General features: G+C 40.8%; 1 protein-coding gene across 1 annotated transcript; it reads right to left on the reverse strand.

The window, feature by feature from the left end:
- Window positions 1–2,419: 2,419 nt before the first annotated feature.
- LOC121544442 (photoreceptor cilium actin regulator-like) lies at window positions 2,420–12,678 on the reverse strand. Its single transcript, XM_041854378.2, has 2 exons — window positions 9,129–12,678; window positions 2,420–2,768 (listed from the first exon to the last, which is right to left on the reverse strand). The coding sequence occupies exons 1-2, from the start codon at window positions 12,392–12,394 to the stop codon at window positions 2,648–2,650; spliced, it is 3,387 nt and encodes a 1,128-aa protein (XP_041710312.1). The 5' UTR covers window positions 12,395–12,678; the 3' UTR covers window positions 2,420–2,647.
- Window positions 12,679–23,837: the final 11,159 nt, after the last annotated feature.

Genomic DNA, 23,837 nt, shown 5'->3' on the forward strand with positions numbered 1-23,837 from the left:
ATATATACACCTGTTCTGAAAGGCACCAGAGTCTGCAACACCATTAAGCAAGGGGAACCACCAAGCAAGCGGCACCATGAAGACCAAGGAGCTCTCCAAACAGGTCAGGGACAAAGTTGTAGAGAAGTACAGATCAGGGTTGGGTTATAAAAAAATATCCAAAACTATGAACATCCCACGGAGCACCATTAAATCCATTATTAAAAAATGGAAAGAATATGGCATCACAACAAACCTGCCAAGAGAGGGCCGCACACCAAAACTCACGGAGCAGGCAAGGAGGGCATTAATCAGAGAGGCAACAAAGAGACCAAAGCTTTGCAGCTCCTTCAGGGTTATTGGAGTATCTGTCCATAGGATCACTTTAAACCGTACACTCCACAGAGCTGGGCTTTATGGAAGAGTGGCTATTTTTTTTTAAAGGCATGTGGGAGACTCCCCAAACATATGAAAGATATGAAAAAACATTTACAGTGGGGAAAAAAGCATTTAGTCAGCCACCAATTGTGCAAGTTCTCCCACTTAAAAAAGATGAGAGAGGCCTGTAATTTTCAAAATAGGTACACGTCAACTATGACAGATAAATTTAGATTTTTTTTCTCCAGAAAATCACATTGTAGGATTTTTAATGAATTTATTTGCAAAATATGGTGGAAAATAAGTATTTGGTCACCTACAAACAAGCAAGATTTCTGGCTCTCACAGACCTGTAACTTCTTCTTTAAGAGGCTCCTCTGTCCTCCACTCGTTACCTGTATTAATGGCACCTGTTTGAACTTGTTATCAGTATAAAAGACACCTGTCCACAACCTCAAACAGTCACACTTCAAACTCCACTATGGCCAAGACCAAAGAGCTGTCAAAGGACACCAGAAACAAAATTGTAGACCTGCACCAGGCTGGGAAGACTGAATCTGCAATAGGTAAGCAGCTTGGTTTGAAGAAATCAACTGTGGGAGCAATTATTAGGAATTGGAAGACATACAAGACCACTGATAATCTCCCTCGATCTGGGGCTCCACGCAAGATCTCACCCCCGTGGGGTCAAAATGATCACAAGAACGGTGAGCAAAAATCCCAGAACCACACGGGGGACCTAGTGAAAGACCTGCAGAGAGCTGGGACCAAAGTAACAAAGCCTACCATCAGTAACACACTACGCCGCCAGGGACTCAAATCCTGCAGTGCAAGACATGTCCCCCTGCTTAAGCCAGTACATGTCCAGGCCCGTCTGAAGTTTGCTAGAGTGCATTTGGATGATCCAGAAGAGGATTGGGAGAATGTCATATGGTCAGATGAAACCAAAATATAACTTTTTGGTAAAAACTCAACTCGTCGTGTTTGGAGGACAAAGAATGCTGAGTTGCATCCAAAGAACACCATACCTACTGTGAAGCACGGGGGTGGAAACATCATGCTTTGGGGCTGTTTTTCTGCAAAGGGACCAGGACGACTGATCCGTGTTAAGGAAAGAATGAATGGGGCCATGTATCGTGAGATTTTGAGTGAAAACCTCCTTCCATCAGCAAGGGCATTGAAGATGAAACGTGGCTGGGTCTTTCAGCATGACAATGATCCCAAACACACCGCCCGGGCAACGAAGGAGTGGCTTCGTAAGAAGCATTTCAAGGTCCTGGAGTGGCCTAGCCAGTCTCCAGATCTCAACCCCATAGAAAATCTTTGGAGGGAGTTGAAAGTCCGTGTTACCCAGCGAAAGCCCCAAAACATCACTGCTCTAGAGGAGATCTGCATGGAGGAATGGGCCAAAATACCAGCAACAGTGTGTGAAAACCTTGTGAAGACTTACAGAAAACGTTTGACCTGTGTCATTGCCAACAAAGGGTATATAACAAAGTATTGAGAAACTTTTGTTATTGACCAAATACTTATTTTCCACCATCATTTGCAAATAAATTCATTAAAAATCCTACAATATGATTTTCTGGAGAAAAAAAATCTCATTTTGTCTCTCATAGTTGACGTGTACCTATGATGAAAATTACAGGCCTCTATCATCTTTTTAAGTGGGAGAACTTGCACAATTGGTGGCTGACTAAATACTTTTTTCCTCCACTGTAACAATCCCCATTAAAATGAGCATGATAGCTAAGTAGGACATCTGACAGATAATTGTGTTCTGGATATTCAGATATGACATGTGTCTGTGATTTAAATGTTCTGCAAAAAGCAATAACAAGTAGTACACTATGGGTTTTGATTGAATTCCAGCCTATAGTATCGATTTGAGTCCAAACGTCAGTTGTTCATGTATGAACATTTTTATTTGAAAAAATCAAGATAGAAAAACAAGAGAAATACTTTGACAAACCAAAATAGAAAACATGGAGTTGAAAATGTGTTATGGAAAATATAAGTCAGAAAAAGTGTTTATAAAATGAAAAATAAATAAACACGCACACACACATGCACGCACGCATGCATGCACATGTACACACAAACACACTGCATCCAGAATAAAATAACATGATAGAAAAATGTCTCTGAGAAAAATGTAAGTGTGTATTGGGTAGTGGTACCACCCGGTAGATAAGCTTTCTTCGAATTAGCACTCCCAGTGGGAAAAAAATATTAAATATTTCTGCTAATCCGTAATCCGACTTGGTCTTCCACTAACCAGCCTCCTCATTCACAATGTAAGGCCCTGACCCACAATGCATAGGTCTGGGTGTGAAGCAGAGCGGGCATTCCCTCTAAAATCCGATTGGCTGTCCCATGACTTGTCGTCTCTGGTTGGCTCGTCCTCCAGCCTATGGGAGTGAAATTAAGAGGTGGTTTGAGGATTAGAGAAATAGGACAGGTGGATCAGCAACCAGTTAGCACCTGGCAGAACAAGCTACTGTTAGTCATAGTAGAATAATGCGTCAAGGATTAGCTAGTTAGGTACTACTGTAGGCTACCAGGATGAGGAAAATAGAGGGCACACAAAATCTAGTGTTACGACTTCACAGTGGCAAGATCAGAGTGAAAACATAACAATACTAAAACAGTTAATTATTTAAATACATTGTAACTCAAAATGGAAGGGTCAGGGTACTTTAATGGTTTTGAATATTTACCATCAATCTTGTATGACTCATCATTGTGCTGTAATCTCCTTACAGCACTTTCATTTTTAATGCAAAGCTCCCCTCTCTCCTCTCCTTGACCTTATTTCACCCTCCCATCTCACCCACCTTTATCTCTCAAGGCAGTCGATACGATGCTTGTCATTTGTCTGGGATTAGTTCCGCAACATCCAAACAAACCAGTTTTGCTGCATTAACGTTACATGCTCCAGTGGTTTTCTAGTAAGACAGAGAATCTACAGACCTTTGTGTGGGTGTCTTTGGGCTGGATTCAATCTGTAGCGCTGAAGATATGCACTCTAGCATGATTGAAATTCTTCACAATTTCACAGTATTATTCCAACCTCATAGTGTGGAAAAATATATAAAATACAGGAAAATCACGTTTTTGACCGCACTGTATTAAACGTGTTTTACAGAATGAATGCTGTAGATTGCACTGCATTATGGGTAGAATCCTGAAGAATAATGTTATTAACTGTAATTGGAAGCCTTTTTACAGTAATAGCTTATGCCTATTGTAGATTCAAATCTACAACCTCATGTTGTCGGGTGAGACGCATGAAGCTCAGACTATTTTAGTAAATATCTTCTTGAAACGGCAGTGAAGTGGAAGAATATTTTCAGCAGCTGCTGACTTCTCTCTCCTGGATGCTGTCCTGCCCAAACTGTCCCGTTCTGTGTTACACCGCCTCTGAACCCACTTACCCCGAATAGATTTTCCGCTGATCATAGATCTAAGATTCTACCCAATCCCAATTTTACTATCTCTTTGTCTTTATCCCCCAACACAATATAGGTTTTGAATTAGTGTTGTAATTAATCCTCTTCTTTGGTTAAATACACTGTTCCTTTTTTTTTGTCGTTTTTTTTTTTTTTTACAGTACTATACAATAAAACTAATAGCAATGTACTAAATTGTCATATATCGCAATGCACTCTTGGTGATTTTAGGTGTAACTTGTAAATTATACCGTAAATTCCAATGAAACGTTGGTTTAACAGTATATTACTGTAAAGAAGAACTGTATTTCAAATGGTACTGTAATTCCACCACACAGAATACAGTACCTTACCGTATTTCTGGAGCGCCAAAAACCTTTTGACCGCTAGCGGGTGCATGGTATTGTTGTTTCTGTCTCATCTACATATTTTGAGGCGTGTCTTGTAAGATGCTACATTTGTTGCATCTGTGAGTGAGAGTGCTGTACCAATTGAACTGATATGTGGTAGTAGGTCCCCAACAGTTAAATGTGTATAGGGGACAGATTAGAGTGGCAGCAAGCCTAAAACCTTTAATGGTTGAGTATTTGCTATGTCTTTGGTCTATTTTGCCCTGTACTCACTGCAAGTTTGGAAACCTTTGCTAAGGCCTCTATAAGTGCAAGTGATATTAAATACCAAATATTCATATATATTTGGTATATACACTGAGTGAAAAAAACATTATGAACACATTCCTAATATTGAGTTGCAGACCATTTTACCTTCAGAAAAGCTTAAATTCGTAGGGGCATGGACTAGAAGTTGTCGAAAGCGTTCCACAGGGATGCTGGCTCATGTTGACTCCAATGTTTCCCATAGTTGTGTCAAGTTTACTGGCTGTCCTTTGTGTGGTGGACCATTCTTGATTCACACGGGAAACTGTTGAGTGCGAAAAATCCAGCAGAATTGCAGATCTTGACACACTCACACTGGTGCACCTGGCACCTACTACCATACCCTGTTCAAAGGCACTTAACTCTTTTGTCTTGCCCATTCACCCTCTGAATGGCACACATACACAATCCATGTCTCAATTGTCTCAAGGCTTAAACATACTTATTTAACCTGTCTCCTCCCCTTCATCTACACTGATTGGATTTAACAGGTGACATCAATAAGGGATCATAGCTTTCACATGGATTCATTTGGTCATTCTATGTCATGGAAACAGCAAGTGTTCCTAATGTTTTGTGCACTCAGTATATATATTTGATATGCTGTAATATGAAAATACATTACCTAGCAGCCAACCTGCTTGCACCAATCCCATGCAGTTAAAGGTAAATACTGTAAAATACAAACCCCGCCTCCCCTCAATTAATTTATGTATTAGTTACAATTACCGTAAAAACATTACAGTAAGTGTACTGGTACCGTAAAACTGATTACGGTAACATGCTGTACTGTACCTTTTCAGCATTATACTGGCAGCAGAGTTGCAAGAAAATTACTGTAATTATATAATACAGCTGTGTTGCTGTAATGATTACAGTAGGCTCTTTAACTAATAACTAACTAATAATACAGCACTGTTTTTCTTACTGTAAAACATTTTACAACATCCCTTCTGTAAAGCAAAATTACAGTATTTACCTGGTAACTCAGCTGCCAGCATAATGCTGCAAATTTACAGGGAAAGTTTTACAGTGTAGGGACAGTGTAAGTTGAGCCATAGTTTAATTTTTTACATTTACATTACATTTTAGTCATTTAGCAGACGCTCTTATCCAGAGCGACTTACAGGAGCAATTAGGGTTAAGTGCCTTGCTCAAGGGCACATCGACAGATTTTCCACCTAGTCGGCTCGGGGATTAGAACCAGCGACCTTTCGGTTACTGGCACAACGCTCTTAACCACTAAGCTACCTGCCGCCCTTCTTCAGTGTCATTCTGCTATTTTTTTCATCCCTTTCTTTGTCATTGTACTTCTTACATTTTACATTTTTACATTTTAGTCATTTATCAGACGCTCTTATCCAGAGCGACAATACAGGAGCAATCAGGGTTAAGTGCCTTGCTCAAGGGCACATCGACAGATTTTTCACCTAGTCAGGGATTAGAACCAGCGACCTTTCGGTTACTGGCCCAACGCTCTTAACCACTAAACTACCTGCCGCCCTTCTTCAGTGTCATTCGGCTATTTTTTTCATCCCTTTTTGGGGCTCGAACGGACTTCCCTTCTCACTTCTTTGACTGCTCTTTCAAGAACCTCAAGGGGAAATAGACCCCTGCTTGTTTTACGTTTGTATAGACGGGGCATGATGATGTCTGCTCTGTAACAATAAAAATGCACTTGAGTTCATATGCATGACAAATTGCTAAACAAAATTCTATGCATATTTTGCATAAAACGGACTAAATGTAATCACCATTTGTATGGGATATGAAGGAGCCATTGGCTCAACTTTCCCCTGGCCAAATGGCACAATTAACACCAAAGCAAACATTTTGACTACAGTATATTAGCCAACACAGCTACAAGGATGCACTTTCATGCTAGGTTTAGGACCAAATATTGTAGCTTATATAGACCCCAACTGATGGATAAAACAGTCTTAAAACAATCTATTTTGGTTCAGATACAAGCTTCATGAAACTTATAACACATTAAACTAATTTGACTTTGTGAAAATCTGTTTTTTGGACTTAACTTGCTTATCACTTTTCCATATGGTTTCTTCCTTCAGACTCCATGAAATGAATACTACAGTACTTACTATAGAATTCTGTAGTAAACTGTAGTATACTGTAGAATACTATACTACACACTGTAGTATCCTAGATCATGTGTAGTACTTGAATGTTGTAGTATACTGTAGAATGTTATAGTAAATACTACACTATTATCAGAGAAAAAAATAACTGCAGCAATTACTACAGTAACGTCCGTTAAAACACAACACCTTTTTAACTATAGTAAATACTACAGTATTTAATTTGCATATACCCTGCCCATTCCCCTTGTGCCACCCATAAGTGAGAAACCTACAGTATATGTTGTGTCCCCTACAGGTTATAGAAAGAGCAGAAGCAGACCCCAATCCTATCTACCTACAGGTTATGGAAAATGTGCTCTTTAATATTTCTCAATTAGGTTTCCTCAAGGAGAAAGCCTCCACTTCTATATCAAAGATACTTTTTTTTTAAAAACACTATAGTAAATACTACAGTAATGTCTGCAAAAACACTACAGTAAATACTACACTATACTACTGTCCGCAGAAACACTACAGTAAATACTACAGTCTACAAAAACACTACAGTAAATACTACAGTATACTACAATCTGAAAAAACACTACATTAATTACTATAGTATATATACTAATTATAGTATACTATAGTTTTATACCACCAATCAATCAATCACAGTTATTTATAAAGCCCTTTTTACATCAGCAGATGGCACAAAGTGCTATACAGAAACCCAGCCTAAAACCCCAAACAGCAAGCAATGCAGATGTAGAAGCACACATTTCATGCGATGCTACTCATTTTGCCATGGGGCAGAGAGAAATCTTTGTAGTTTTAAAGCTAATTTCCTGCAATTCTACACATTTTACTAAGTCTTGTTAATGATATCTGAGTGTGAATGACTAACTAAATCAATGGGGGCTCCCTGGAGGTCAGGGCCCCTGGGCACCAGCCCTGCTTGCCCGGTCGTTATTCGGCCATCATTACTACAAGTTTAGATAGCTGCCTAGCTGACATTCTAATTGAGTGACTGTCAGTGACTGACATAACAAGAGAATAATAATAATAATAATAATAATATGCCATTTAGCAGACGCTTTTATCCAAAGCGACTTACAGTCATGCATGCATGCATTTTTGTGTATGGGTGGTCCCGGGGATTGAACCCACTACCTTGGCGTTACAAGCGCCGGGCTCTACCAGTTGAGCTACAGAGGACCAGAAAAAGTGCTGATGCACAACCACATTTTAAAATGCCACCTTGTGTATTCTACTATTCTAACTCTCAACAGTAAGCGACCGCTTATGTCGCTTATGCCTGGAGCCGGCCCTGGGTGGCTCAACTAACCCTTTGGCATGACTTACCCCACTCTCCCCTACAAATGGATGTCAGTTCTTATAGTAATATTAACTAATTAAACGTATTCAAGCCTGAAAACACAAAACACTGCACTTTGGAGAAGTGTAGTTGGTTGTTTTCCAACTATTTAAAAATATTTTATGATTTGGTTACCAAAAGGAGAAAACTGATGTGACCTGAAACCTTGGGAGTAGTTTTCAAGTGTCTTGTAATTGTATCACCTATATTGGTCATTGATTTCAAATGACATTCATGCTGATAGTCAAACAATAGTGTGTGAATCCATTACATTTGCCCTCTATTATTCGTCTTTGAATCTGGGTGACAATCACAAAAAGAGTCAAGGGTGCTCTTTGAAATATCATTGAGATTCTTAAATAATTTCTCTAATCGTATTTTCAACTTCAGTGATAAAATAAAATAATGTCCAGTTTCAAGCATGAATGCATTTGTCTTCGTATGTAACCCATAACAAGTTGTGTTGATGAAAGATGAAAACCGAAAGTAGAAACCTGTCTAACATGCCCCACAATTAGTGAACTTAATTTCAGAGGTCATGCATTTGAATATTTGTGATTTGTAATAATAGTTTTAGTCAAGCATAGAGCACATAGTATGATGGCTATTGTGAAATTAATCAAGTCAATAGTATACTTGAATGGAGCAGAAAGGTGACCATATGTGCTGACTATTTTTAATAGAGGGGTACATTATTCACATGCCTTGTTCTTTCATTTCCAGTTCTAACTAAAACAGGATGATAATCGCATCATGAAGACAGCCAATTCTTTGTTCATATTGTTTCCCTATTAGTGATCCAATACTGTGCTACAGCAGAGAGGGAGTTTTGACTACAAGAAGAGTGACATGGGGCTTTTACCTTCTTTGAGGAAAACAAATACTCATTGCAATATCCTAAATCATAGACATACCATTGTGGTCCTCTGTAGCTCAATTGGTAGAGCATGGCGCTTGTAACTTTGATGGCTTTGATCCCCGGGACCACCCATATGTAAAAATGTATGCACACATGACTGTAAGTCGCTTTGGATAAAAGTGTCTGCTAAATGGCATATTATTATTATTATTATTATTCCTTCACTAAATTTGCCCGTGAACACATCGATTTATGAATTGAAAGATATTAGAGCTAGTGGGAGCATAAAACTTTATTATTGGGTTTTGAAAGTGAGAGATTTAGTGAGAGGGCAACATTGACACTCACCCTTGTGTGCTGATAGTTGGCTCACTCCCACAAGTCTCTGCGAATGAGACGATGGTTGCCCTGGGCGGCAGGCTTAGACTGGGCCTCTGGTCTGACTGGCTGCGTCGGATGAAAGGCTGTGGCCCTCGCACAGACATAGGGAGCCTGCCACGATCTCCCCAGGGACGTGGGACTACATGGCCACCGGTGGATGCCCAAGTCTGGGGGGGGCGGGGTACGGGACAGGGTTGGGCCTCAAACAGTGAGGGCGTGGCCGGGCAGAAAACAGAGCGAGCGTTACTGATTAACTGAGAGATAGCTGAAGCCGCTGGTGTGGAGTCCTTGATGCTGTTCTCTCGTCTCCATCTTTGTACCCTAGGGGACGCTGGTGGTGAGGGTGCCTTGAAAGAATGTGTGGAGCCAGAAGAGGTGGAGTTTGGGGTCATTACTTGTCTTGAGGCAGGTGGGCTTGGGAGTCTTCGATGCAAGCCGGTTGGGGTTGAAGGTGTGGAAGGCAGCATTCGAGCTCTAGATATAGGCAGGGTGGCAGGTGGTTGGCTATTGACGGTTGAAGAGGGAGGCACTGTCTCGAAGGGGCAGTCATCGCTCTGTCTCCTTCCCGATGCTGCTCGATTGGGAGAGGGCCTCCTGGGCACAGCCTGACCTTTCTCCATTGGAGACTCTGAGGAGTGCCGCAAGTGGATGACTTTTCTGGCTTGCTTGTAGAGAGTGGCCGCCTCCTCTGTCTCGGGGTCTACCTCCAGCTGAGGCTCATGGTGGCTAATCCTGGAACTAGCAGAGGTATCCTGCCGTACAGTCCGGGCAGGGGACATGCTGCTAGAGCCCTGGGGCAGGTTGCCTCTGCTGGGTAGCAATGTCACAGACTGCATGGAGGCACGGAGCTTCTGAGATGCCGTAGCCCTCTTGGGAACAGGGGATCGACCCCTACTTGCAACCCCATCATCTACTTCGCTTACTGTGAGGCTTTGTGCATCTTCAAAGGAATTGTCCATCAGGACCTCAAGAGGAGGGGGTGGCAGACTTTGTAGGTCAAAGTCATCTGTCCTACAACTGCTGACCCCACTGCGCAGTATGGCCTCGATGTCACCTACTCCAGGCATAACAGGGACCCCACACTTTCGAACCCCTTTGATAGGCCCTAACACTTTGGAGGCCTCTTGTTTGGGCTCGTCCACCCCCTGGCTGAAGGTATCAATCAGCCTTTTGACAGATTTCCTTCCCCGGTACAATCCTGAGGACGGACGAGGTGACAGTGGAGGGCTAGGAGGTGGGGTGGCTTTCAACTGCCCCTTGGGGGTTTTCTTGTCTTTCTTTTTATTTTCCTCCTCCATGTCCTTGGTTGCCCCCTGTTCCCAGGAGCTATGCTTAGTGAGCCCTGCCTTGTCCTGAATTGGAAGAGTGTTGTTGTTCTTCTGCAGGGTGGATTGTAGACGATTGGATGCCGGGGACTTTGCAGTATCTCCTGGGTTCTGTTTAGCGGGACCTGTATTAGCATTCCCTTCCATCCTGCCTTTGCTCATCCTCTCTAGCCTCTGACTCAGATCCCTCTGTGTCCTCTCAAGTTCAAGAAGTGTTGGATCTTCACCTTTGCTGTGGAGGGATTCTGCAGACTGTGAACGGCACTCTTTGGGAACAGGGGTCTTTTTAATTGCCCTCTGTACAGGGGCTGCAGTTTGGGGCCTTTTTGGTGATCGCTCCTCCCCATCTGTCCACTGGCGCCTGCTGATCTTGGGGCTGTCTGTTGGTTTAGTTTTGGCACTGTCACATTGTGAGGGAACAAATCTAATCCGACCACTTATGGCATCTTTCATTTTCAGGGTCATTTCCACATTTTGAGGGTTCTCTATGCGCCTGGGTGCCAGGCGACGAGGTTGCTGGTTAGGATCAGATTGTGAAGAGTTAGATCGCTTCCTGCCACCTTCTCCCTCTTCTTCCCCCTCATCATCATCATCGTCATCCTCCTCACCATCATCTAAAAAGGCAGATCCTAATAGTGACTCTGTGTCTTTCTGCTCTTTACCCATTATGGTGCAGGTTGAGTGTATGGAGTTTAGGGAGTTGCTGGGGCTCACCTTCTTAGTAAAATGTTGCCTTGGTGCCCCTTGCTGGACTGGGGTAGCATTGCTGCCAATAGGACTGTAAGGAGTGGTTCGGTTGGTCGCAGTGTACTCACAGCTTTCAGGGCGAACTCTTTCAGACCCAGCTAGTGACTCGCTCTCGGCCCCAATTCCACTGTCCTCACTGAATAATGCAGAGTCCTCTGGTCCGGGCTTACGGAGTGAGGCAGCCTCAATGCGAGTCAGCAACTGCATCAGTCTTGTCTCCACCTTACGCTTAGCTTTTAATTTCTCCTCCAGCAGCTCAGAGACAGAGATGAAGTACTCAGCTGCCTCCTCTAAGGCAGAGTCCCCAATGCCGCCCACAGACTGGCCCACATTTTGCATCCTTTGAGTGGTATACTGAAGTAGCTGCTGCAAGAGGTCTGGTGAAGGCTCAGCATTGGTGGATCCAACCTTCAGAGGGGGAAAACTGGATAGGTTTTTCATTGGGCTTGGCCAGGCGAGATGCTCCCCATTGTCCTTCAGAAGCCTTTCACCCTCGTCTGCCATTTCCTCCAGCCCTCGGTTGATTTCCTCGTAGCGCATAGCCATGAAGGTCACCATTGGCTGCACAGACACCTGGGTTTGGGTCGCCTGGTCCAGGAGCCCCAGCAGAATCTCATATTTGTTGATGCTTGGATTCAAATAGGCATACACAGCCTGGTGGGCTTTCACTAAAGGTTCCGGAAAGTCAACTTTCTGCTCCACAAGGAGAGATTTATTCTCCTTCTCTTTCTTTTTGGTCGGTTTGATTCCTTTGCCATTTTTTTTCGGTTTTCGTCCACCCTTTTTGTCAGCCATATCTTGCTTATCTCTTTGTTTCTCTTTTCCATGTGGCCCTGTGTTGATATCTGTCTCTTGAGTCCCCACTTTTTTGTCCAGGATGACCCCCTCTGTAACCAACTCGGTCAGGGTGGGTCTCTTTTTCTGTGGGGTTGAAGGTGCTTCCTTCTGAACAGAGTAGGTCTGACCAGCCACTCTCCTCTCCCCACTTCCCCTCTCCCAAGTCTCTCCATCTGTGTCTCCTGTTCCGGAGGAGCCTCCACTCCCTCCATCATCAGACTGGGACTTCCCTGGGCTCTCTTGGCCCCCTGGTAGTAGTGTCCTGCCCCTTCTAAAGGTGTCCTGACCCCCAAAATTGTTACCATTAGATGGGGAACAGCCCATTGCGGCAGCTCAATTTAAGTTGATTTCCTCAGTGAACAAGATCTCTGTGAAACTCCCACAAAGACGGAGGGGAAATAACCTCCACAAATGAAAGAAAAGAATAGCCAAGGTCCTTAGCTATCAGCTGCACCTGTCATCTTCAGATGGCTCCAATCCGTGACAGAGTTGTTGATTCTGGCAGGTTCTTTATCCTTACAAAAAATAAGTAAACCAACACAAAACAGAGACAAATCCATTCAAAAGTGTCCACTTTTTCAATGAAATATCTGTATATCCATTTTCATGTTTTCTGTTGATCCCTTTGCATAACATCAATATCTTACAGCTTGTCTTATGGAACAACATCCCTGTGTACTTGTAGAGGACAAGGAGCTGAAAGGATTAGAGAGGCTTTCAGTGAACTACTCAGTGTGCACATGGCACGTTAAAGCAAAGAAGAAATCACACTTGTAAGACCTTAAGCTCATTACGGTAATCATGGCTGCTTTCAGGTGGCTTTTTATAGAACAAACAATAGCTCTCTGTTTAGTGCCCTAGCCAAACAATAGATTGCCAAAGGATACTGCAAATGGACTGGATGCTCAAAATCAACTCCTATATAAATATTGTTATTTCAATATAACAGATGAACAAATTGTGGGTTTTTCAACTGAACTCAACCTGAATGGCTTTGCTCATGCACATTATGTAATCCAAAGTATACTTGCAATCAATAGCTGGGTACAGTTTGTATAAGTTATTCTACAGTCTCTGAAAAAAAGGTACGGTCAGGGTACAGTATTGTTCCCTGGGCTACAAAAAGATCTGGCCACCTGCTAGTTGAAGTGTTGTACCAGTTTAATTGATCTATGGTTATGTTAATAAAAATTTGAGCTTGTCTGCTGCAAGTGCTGAACTCTTTATAAGCAGGTTGGTATTTAATGAGCTTACTATTGTACTAGAGGAAGCTCTGTAGAAGTGGTCACTAGCTGGCACAGCCACAAAGTCATAACATCTTTTGATTTTAAACCTAACCACACTGCTAACCCTAATGCCTAACCCTAACCTTAAATGATGACTAAAAACATAATTTTAGTTTTCATTAATTTCTACGGTCAGTTCTGCCTCCAGGGCAAGACTCGTGGCATTAAAAGTCAACCTGCTCTTTATAAAGGCTTACATAAGAACATGTGAAAATAAAGAGCTGTAATTAATATTGTAGTGACCTTAACCCAACACTGAGTGAATGTTGGTATGGACCTCTCTGTGTAATGGTTAAGGTGTTGGCATGACAGTCGTTTGACCCAGGTTCAAGTCCTGGTCGGAGCTACCCCTCAAATTTGCTCCACTGGTGTCAGAAGTGGAATGGCACAGAGATGTGTACTTGTTCGGGACCTGATATTGAGGAGATACATTTCTGCCACTTACAAGGAACCTACGGCTTTGTCACTGTGGTGGTACCATAAAAAGGCCAATTTGTACCTTTTCTAAAGGCACGCTTTTGTACCTGTGGACTCTATTGGCTATTTTAAGGTACGAAATGCAAGGGGACAACTATGTACCTATAACTAATGGTACAATGAATGTACCTTACAGGGCACCACTACAGTGACCCCACTATCACAGCCATTAAACTCTGTAACTGTTTTTAAAGTCACCATTGGCCTCTGAGTGGTTTCCTTCCTCTCCGGTAACTGAGTTAGGAAGGACGCCTGTAGCTTTGTAGTGCCTGGGTGTATTGATACACCATCCCAAGTGTAATTAATAACTTCACCATGCTCAAAGGGATATTCAATGTCTGCTTTTTCATTTTTACCCATCTACTAATAGGCGCCCTTCTTTGCGAGGCATTGGAAAACCTCCCTGGTCTTTGTGGTTGAATCTGAGTTTGAAATTCACTGCTCGACTGAGGGACCTTACAGATAATTGTATGTCTGGGATACAGAGATGAGGTAGTCAAAAATAATGTTAAACACTGTTATTGCACAGAATTAGTATTATGTGACTTGTTAAGCACATTTCTACTCCTGAACTTATTTTCCATAAAAAAGGGGTTGAATACTTATTGACTCAAGACATTTCAGCTTTAAAAAGGTTATGAATTTGTAAAAATGTCTAAAAACCTCTTTAACATTATGGGGTATTGTGTGTAGGCCAGTGACACAAAATCTCAATTTAATAAATGTTAAGATCCAGCTAGTAACACAACAAAATGTGGAAAATTCAATGGGTGTGAATACTTTCTGAAGGCACTGTAGGTGTTACAGCTACCTAACATGATACCTGTTTTCCCTTCATTCTGAAAAATAATTTGGCATGCAATTTTCAGATTTAATAAAAGGCTCTGACCAACAACACAGGCCGATATGTAAGCATAATAACCTGAAGTGATACTTTATTTTCTTTAAGATTTAATCTAATTATTCCCACGCAAGCCGACTCAGATGTTCAAGTGCTTTTCCTATTTTGAAATACAATTATCAGATCAAATGTATATCTACTTAGTAAAAGGCCCAAATCCATGGGTGAAGTCATTGTGCCTGCTGAAGTTAGGGACTTTCTTATTAAGGATGTCGATGCTAAAGCTGAAGATATGTATGGCCATGATCTGGTGTTACATGCAGTTTTCTTATTGCTTCTTGTTTACATTTTTCACCAGTCTTGTCATTAGGCACACCTCTTGTTTTATCTTACATAATAAACATAAACAAGCCACCAAATATATATTATTGTTATCCTAGCTTAAGTTCAAGTTTAAGCCTTTGAAATCTTTGTTGAAGACCATTTTAGTTCACCCTCAGAGGGTCACCTTACCTTAAATAGGCTCACTGCAGTAGATATACCCACACTTCCCAAGAGGGCTCTATTATTAGTGGGCCTGAAAGGGGAACACCTTTCAATGCTATTCTCTTCTATTGCCTGGTCGACTCTACTTCAGCCTCACTTGGAGCAACATATTACACAAAAGGTGATAGGAGAAGAGATAACAGGGTAGAAAAAAGTGATAGGAGTAGAGAGGGGTGAGACGCTAATAATCAGGTTCAGAAATATGGTAACAAAAGTATGTTCAAATGTTCAGTTCAGTAAATCTTTATTTTCCCACATATTTTACAACGTGACTCCATAAACAACATTTACACATGAGGAATAAATACAGTATGATAAGGATGACAGGAAGTTCAAGTATAAGTATATGCAAAACAAGGCCAAAAGGTAAACAAGTCAGTGGCAGTCAGAGCAGCAAGATTAATTTTTTAACAAAATAAGATACAGTTTAAATACACAAAAAGTACAATTATTAAAACTTAAATCAAACGTTCAAAATATATTAATGACACACTGTAAATCCCAATGTGCTGTCATTACTCAAAACTTTTGAGGCAACCCATTGCACTTAATATATCTGAGTACAGTTACTTAAAGTGATTTTGCAGTTCTTACTCAAACCAATAGAGTCACTGTGATCCTGTAGGGGGTCCACATTTGAGTTGTATAAACAACAAAAATATATATAATGCCCCCACTAAGCCACGCCTCCAATATAATTTCCCGGTGTGCCTTGCCTTTTCTAGTGAAATGTAGAGTTACCACCCTTGACTGTGTTTGTTAGTGACAGAGACATGGTTGTTGAATTTGTTCATTTTCAGTCCTGTGGCCTTCACCAAGTGAGTTCCTAGGTGAATGTTATCATTATAATTAAACTCTTTATGATAATACATTACATACAGTATCTCATAAGGCCTTATCTTGAGGCCTAGAGTTATCCTAATACAGTGGCATGAAACTCATGGTTTACAGACCACATCAGGCCTGCAAGTACGGTTGCAAAATTCCATTAACTTTCCCAAAATTACCAGATTTTCAAATAATTCTGGTTGAAGGATTTCCAGGACTCTTCCAACTGTGATTCCTTGAAAACCTGGGAAATTTACCAGACTTTTGCTAACCTACCTGCAAGTCACATTATGCTGGCTTGCAAAGTGATGTGTAACTCCTATTGGAATCCAGACAGAGTAAGGATATCCAACAATTTACATTTCTATTCGCCCGCAACCTGAATTCACAATGACTGCCAGAGTTAGGAACATTGTGAGGCGACTACCTAAACCATTTAATCTGGAACAACCATTTCAGTAACGAGTGCAAAAAATCTAACTCAATTATTGGATTAGTTTAGAAATTATAAGCAATAAAGACTTTTCATTGACTTTGAGTTTAACTTACTACAAGTATTTGAGTTAAAAATGCCTGTCAAGGTAGATGTAGGTGGGTGTGGTGGTGGAATCAGGCGCAGGACGCAGAACGTTAGTCCAACAGACTTTAGTAGGTGCACACAAAAACAATCACGAATAAATGCCCTGAGGCGAAAACTCCGCACGTAGGCGAAAATAACGGGCGCACTAACAGGTGCGACAAACCACTCCAAACAATATGGAGAAATAGCTCAACCGAGCAAACAGTAGAATCACAGCCTACCGGCACGACAGTAAAACAATAACACACAACACTAGACAAACACAACGAGAACTTATAGGACACTAATTACACTAAACGATAACAGGTGTAACAACAATCAGACAAAAGCAAACGAACATAGAAACATGCAACGGTGGCAGCTAGTATTCCGGAGACGACGAACGCCGAAGCCTGCCCGAGCAAGGAAGAGAGGCAGCCTCGGCCGAAACCGTGACAATGCCTTGATCTTAAACAGTGTCTACAAAGGTTATTTAATTTTATTCACAGATAGACAATATGGCGTATTGAATAGACAGCGGTACAAATCACCTCAAGATAAAAACATAATATTCAAAATCAGTAAGTTAGACTAAATATTAGCATTTCATATATTCGCAGTTAATAAAATGCAATCTGGATAATAACACAAAACAAATCATAAGGCTAGAGAAATATATCAACAAATATTACAACAACATGCAACACCCAAACACGTCGGAAGATAAACCAGGAGAACAAATCTCCAAGAGAAAACGCGACTTGTCGACTAATACAGATGATACAGTGGGGAGAACAAGTATTTGATACACTGCCGATTTTGCAGGTTTTCCTACTTACAAAGCATGTAGAGGTCTGTAATTTTTATCATAGGTACACTTCAACTGTGAGAGACGGAATCTAAAACAAAAATGCAGCAAATCACATTGTATGATTTTTAAGTAATTCATTTGCATTTTATTGCATGACATAAGGATTTGATCACCTACCAACCAATAAGAATTCCGTCTCTCACAGACCTGTTAGTTTTTCTTTAAAAAGCCGTCATGTTCTCCACTCATTACCTGTATTAACTGCACCTGTTTGAACTTGTTACCTGTATAAAAGACATCTGTCCACACACTCAATCAAACAGACTCCAACCTCTCCACAATGGCCAAGAACAGAGAGCTGTGTAAGGACATCAGGGATACAATTGTAGACCTGCACAAGGCTGGGATGGGCTACAGGACAATAGGCAAGCAGCTTGGTGAGAAGGCAACAGCTGTTGGCGCAATTATTAGAAAAGGGAAGAAGTTCAAGATGACGGTCAATCACCCTCGGTCTGGGGCTCCATGCAAGATCTCACCTCGTGGGGCATCAATGATCATGAGGAAGGTGAGGGATCAGCCCAGAACTACACGGCAGGACCTGGTCAATGACCTGAAGAGAGCTGGGACCACAGTCTCAAAGAAAACCATTAGTAACACACTACGCCGTCATGGATTAAAATCCTGCAGCGCACGCAAGGTCCCCCTGCTCAAATTAAATTACATGTATAGTATTTTATAAAAGGATAAGACGATATAACAAGAAAAGATAACAAGCAGAATAATACATCTTCAAATACAACTAATTTGAACATTGCATTTTTGGCAGGCAATTGTTTTTTGGGCGGACGGTTGTTGTGGTTGGTCCTGTGTTCTCCCTGGCGTCCTTTCCCCCTTGCGGCAGGTGTGGTATGCAGGCGCACGCTCGTGCGCTTGCGCGCTCGGCCCCTATCCTCCGCAATCAGCCATGTGGTGTGCGTTTTTGTGTTTGGAAAAGTCTGGCGTTAAGTGAGTGAGAGGGGAAATGGTTGCATATCCCAGAACCAACGGGTGTCTATGAGCAGGGGTTGTGAGAGAGAGTTTTCAATTTTGTGTAGATGAGGGATATACATTTTCAAATATAGTATACATCTAATCAATTTTTTTATTGTCCTATCATGATGGAACGATACCCAACCCTATATCCTGGACACCCACCTGAGCGACCCATACACCAAAGAGAAGTTCCCATCTGTTTTATGGACCAGCTGTGAATTGCCTATATGCAGCCTAAACAGAGAAATAAATGCGGTCAGAGACCTACTTGAGCAGCACCGCCCCCTCAAGATTCTGAGCCTGCCTGGCAGTAACCCATGGGGAGGGGGTCACACTCGGACAATCAGAGAGGGGGCATACTACTGTGGCCCAAGTGGCACAAAATAATCAAAGGAATGACTGCACGGAGATGCTTGGGAAAATGGTTGAATCGCAGTGGTTGTTTGCTGAAGTGGTAGTTGCTTGTTAAAAATGTAATGTAATACATAGGCAATTCGGGTTATAGGTTAGAATCCTACGCATGAACTGCCAACATTTTTACGCACATTAATTGATAATGATGGAAAATAAGATATGCAAGATATTTGAATAGATATTTTGTAAATAGCTGTATAAATATATTGAGGTGAGAGCATTGGAAATGATTTTGGCGGTTGACCTGCTTCTGTTTTGTGGGTGGCACTATGTGATGTTTTCGATGGATGGGTCCTGGCCCCTCGGGGGCATAGGGATCCGGGGGGACAGGGGTGGTATGCTGATCACTGGGATGACGACACAACTTGGAATGTGGAGGGGTTTTAGCAGGGGAATTAGTGGAGAACAATTGGAGGGTTATTTAGTAACATTGCAAATATCATGGTATAGCTATATGGTCACTCAATCACTATGGTATTTTCTATTGGTAAATGTACAAACATATACAGTGGGGAAAAAAAGTATTTAGTCAGCCACCAATTGTGCAAGTTCTCCCACATAAAAAGATGAGAGAGGCCTGTAATTTCCATCATAGGTACACGTCAACTATGACAGACAAATTGAGATTTTTTTTCTCCAGAAAATCACATTGTAGGATTTTTTATGAATTTATTTGCAAATTATGGTGGAAAATAAGTGTTTGGTCACCTACAAACAAGCAAGATTTCTGGCTCTCACAGACCTGTAACTTCTTCTTTAAGAGGCTCCTCTGTCCTCCACTCGTTACCTGTATTAATGGCACCTGTTTGAACTTGTTATCAGTATAAAAGACACCTGTCCACAACCTCAAACAGTCACACTCCAAACTCCACTATGGCCAAGACCAAAGAGCTGTCAAAGGACACCAGAAACAAAATTGTAGACCTGCACCAGGCTGGGAAGACTGAATCTGCAATAGGTAAGCAGCTTGGTTTGAAGAAATCAACTGTGGGAGCAATTATTAGGAAATGGAAGACATACAAGACCACTGATAATCTCCCTCGATCTGGGGCTCCACGCAAGATCTCACCCTGTGGGGTCAAAATGATCACAAAAACGGTGAGCAAAAATCCCAGAACCACACGGGGGGACCTAGTGAATGACCTGCAGAGAGCTGGGACCAAAGTAACAAAGCCTACCATCAGTAACACACTACGCCGCCAGGGACTCAAATCCTGCAGTGCCAGACGTGTCCCCCTGCTTAAGACAGTACATGTCCTGGCCCGTCTGAAGTTTGCTAGAGTGCATTTGGATGATCCAGAAGAGGATTGGGAGAATGTCATATGGTCAGATGAAACCAAAATATAACTTTTTGTTAAAAACTCAACTCGTCGTGTTTGGAGGACAAAGAATGCTGAGTTGCATCCAAAGAACACCATACCTACTGTGAAGCATGGGGGTGGAAACATCATGCTTTGGGGCTGTTTTTCTGCAAAGGGACCAGGACGACTGATCCGTGTAAAGGAAAGAATGAATGGGGCCATGTATCGTGAGATTTTGAGTGAAAACCTCCTTCCATCAGCAAGGGCATTGAAGATGAAACGTGGCTGGGTCTTTCAGCATGACAATGATCCCAAACACACCGCCCGGGCAACGAAGGAGTGGCTTCGTAAGAAGCATTTCAAGGTCCTGGAGTGGCCTAGCCAGTCTCCAGATCTCAACCCCATAGAAAATCTTTGGAGGGAGTTGAAAGTCCGTGTTGCCCAGCGACAGCCCCAAAACATCACTGCTCTAGAGGAGATTTGCATGGAGGAATGGGCCAAAATACCAGCAACAGTGTGTGAAAACCTTGTGAAGACTTACAGAAAATGTTTGACCTGTGTCATTGCCAACAAAGGGTATATAACAAAGTATTGAGAAACTTTTGTTATTGACCAAATACTTATTTTCCACCATAATTTGCAAATAAATTCATAAAAAATCCTACAATGTGATTTTCTGGATTTTTTTTTCTCATTTTGTCTGTCATAGTTGACGTGTACCTATGATGAAAATTACAGGCCTCTCTCAACTTTTTAAGTGGGATAACTTGCACAATTGGTGGCTGACTAAATACTTTTTTCCCCCACTGTATAATGACAAATAGATTTGAAACTTGTATTTTATTATGGTATGTGGTGAAATAAGTATAGCCAGTTATAATTGTAATGGCTTAGCAGATAGTAACAAAAGAATAACAATATTTACATGGCTATAGTGGGGGGAATATACTTCTCCCATGGGCTAAGAAACTCAAAAGGGGTGATGATATTAATTAACAGTAATTTCGATCCGAATGTGCAAATTGTCCAAACAGATACGCAAGGTAGATGGATTATTTTAAATATGTTATTGGACCATAAACAAATATGGCTCATTAACCTTTACGGACCAAATAATGATGATCCACACTTCTTTGAAAATATAATAAATGATCAGCCTTGTAAGCAATTCAAGACTCTATTATTATGGTGGGAGATTATAATACCGTTTTAAATAGCTCAATGGACCGTAAAGGAAATCACACTACAAACAATCACCCTCATGCTCTTAAGGAAATCGTGAATGTCATGGATACATTAGAATTAGTAGATATATGGAGGCTTAATATCCTGATCTAGTGAGATATACATGGCAGAGACTCAATCAAGCTAGTCATCTTGACTTCTTTCTTATGTCATTCTCGTTGGCACCAAAAGTTTGAAAAGTGTTGATAGGGGACAGAATGCGGTCGGACCATCATATAATTGGCATATATATTATTCTTACTGAATTTCCACGTGGGCGAGGATATTGGAAATTTAATCAAAGCCTATTGGATGATAACTTGTTTTAAACTAGGACAGAGGAATTTATAACAGATGTTTTGCGACATAACATAGGTACAGCAAATCCCCTTATTGTATGGGACACCTTTAAATGTGCCTTTAGAGGCCATGCAATTCAGTACTCATCTCAAAAACAAAAGCAATTTAGGTCAAAAGAGTCCACACTAACAAAGGAAATAGAAGGTCTAACAGAACAGATAGATAGCAATAAAAACTGTAACATAGAGGCTCAGAATAAATTAGAGGAAAAACAAAATAAATGGAGAAACTTATTCAAGAAAGATCAAGTGTAATATATCATGAAAAATAAAGCAAACTGGATGGAATATGGGGAAAAATGCACCAAATTATTTTTTTATCTTCAACATAGGAATGCTACCAAAAATAATTTATTGAAACTGCTTACAAATGACGGAGTCACCCATGATTCACCAAATTATATTTTGAAGGAGGATACAAAGTACTTTAAGCATATGTTTTCGATTCCGTCGCCTCCATCTCCTCTAACTGAAGCAAATTGTAGAGATTTTTTTTCTATTGCTAATGTAAAATTAACAGCCATACAGAAAGACTCATGTGAAGTTGAAATTACAGAGGAGGAACTTCTTGATGCAATTAAAGACTTTAAGTCTGGGAAAACTCCAGGGTTGGATGGCATACGAGTCGAGGTATACCAAACCTTTTTTGATATACTCAGAGGACCGTTATTAGCCATTTTTTAACAACTCCTATGTAAATGGTAGATTATCAGACACTCAAGAAGAAGGTCTGATTTCATTATTACTGAAACAGGATACAAGTGGAAAATATAAAGATCCAGTCCATTAAAAAAATTGGCGGCCCCTTACACTTCAGTGTTGTGATGCAGAAATTCTAGCAAAATGTATAGCGCATAGAATTAAATAGGTACTGTCGGACATTATTCATTCTAATCAGACATGTTTTTTACATGGGCGATACATTGGAGATAATATAAGGCAAGTACTGGAAACAATAGAACACTATGAAAAATCTGTGAAACCAGGCCTACTATTCATAGCAGACTTCGAAAAGGCATTTGATAAAGTACGACTGGGGTTTATATATAAATACCAGGAGCATTTCAATTTTGGACAATCTCTTATAAATGGGTTAGAATCATGTATAGTAACCCTAGGTGTAAAATAGTAAATAATGGCTATTTCTCAGAAAGTTTTAAACTGTCAAGAGGTGTGAAACAAGGTTGTCCACTATCGGCATATCTATTTATTATTGCCATCGAGATGTTAGCTATTAAAATCAGATCCAACAATAATATCAAGGGATTAGAAATCCAGGGCTTAAAAACAAAGGTGTCATTGTACGCTGATGAGTCATGTTTTCTTTTAAATCCACAATTTGAATCGCTCCACAGCCTCATAGAGGATCTAGATAAATGTTCTAACCTCTCTGGATTACAACCAAATTATGATAAATGTACTATATTACGTATTGGATCACTAAAAAATACAATATTTACATTACCATGTAGTTTACCAATAAAATGGTCTGACGGTGATGTGGATATACTCGGAATACATATCCCAAATGAAATAAATTATCTCACTCCAAAATAATTTAATAGAAAGTTAGCAAAAAATATATAAGATCTTGTCACAATGGAAAGGTAAATACCTGTCAATTTGTGGAAAAATCACCCTGATTAACTCTTTAGTATTATCCCAGTTTACCTATTTGCTCATGGTCTTGCCTACGCCTAGCGAACAGTTTTTAAATTATATGAGAAAGAAATATTCAATTTTATTTGGATAGGCAAGCCATACTAAATTAAACGAGCCTATTTATATAATGAATATGAATTAGGAGGACAGAAATGATTAAATATTAAAGCATTAGACGTATTACTAAAAGCTTCAGTCATACACAAATTATACTTAAATCCGAACTGGTTCTCTAGCAAACTAGTAAGATTGTCTCACCCAATGTTCAAGAATGGCCTTTTCCCTTTATTCAGATTACAACCCCTCACTTTCAGGTATTTGAAAAGGAAATAATCTCCCAAATATCATATTTCTAAAACAAGCCATAGAAAGTTGGTTGCAATTTCAATTTAATCCTCCAGAAATGAAAGAACAAATATTGCAACAA

This window comes from Coregonus clupeaformis, chromosome 29 (assembly GCF_020615455.1).
Source record: "Coregonus clupeaformis isolate EN_2021a chromosome 29, ASM2061545v1, whole genome shotgun sequence".
Classification (NCBI taxonomy): Eukaryota; Metazoa; Chordata; class Actinopteri; order Salmoniformes; family Salmonidae; genus Coregonus; species Coregonus clupeaformis.

What these genes read in the sequence shown, in the direction of transcription:
- LOC121544442 (XM_041854378.2), bottom strand. Translation starts at nt 12,394, where the DNA reads ATGGGCTGTTCCCCATCTAATGGTAACAATTTTGGGGGTCAGGACACC. An exon ending in CCAACTATCAGCACACAAGG is followed by an intron (nt 2,769 to 9,128) that starts GTGAGTGTCAAT and finishes TCACTCCCATAG; the next exon opens with GCTGGAGGACGAGCCAACCA.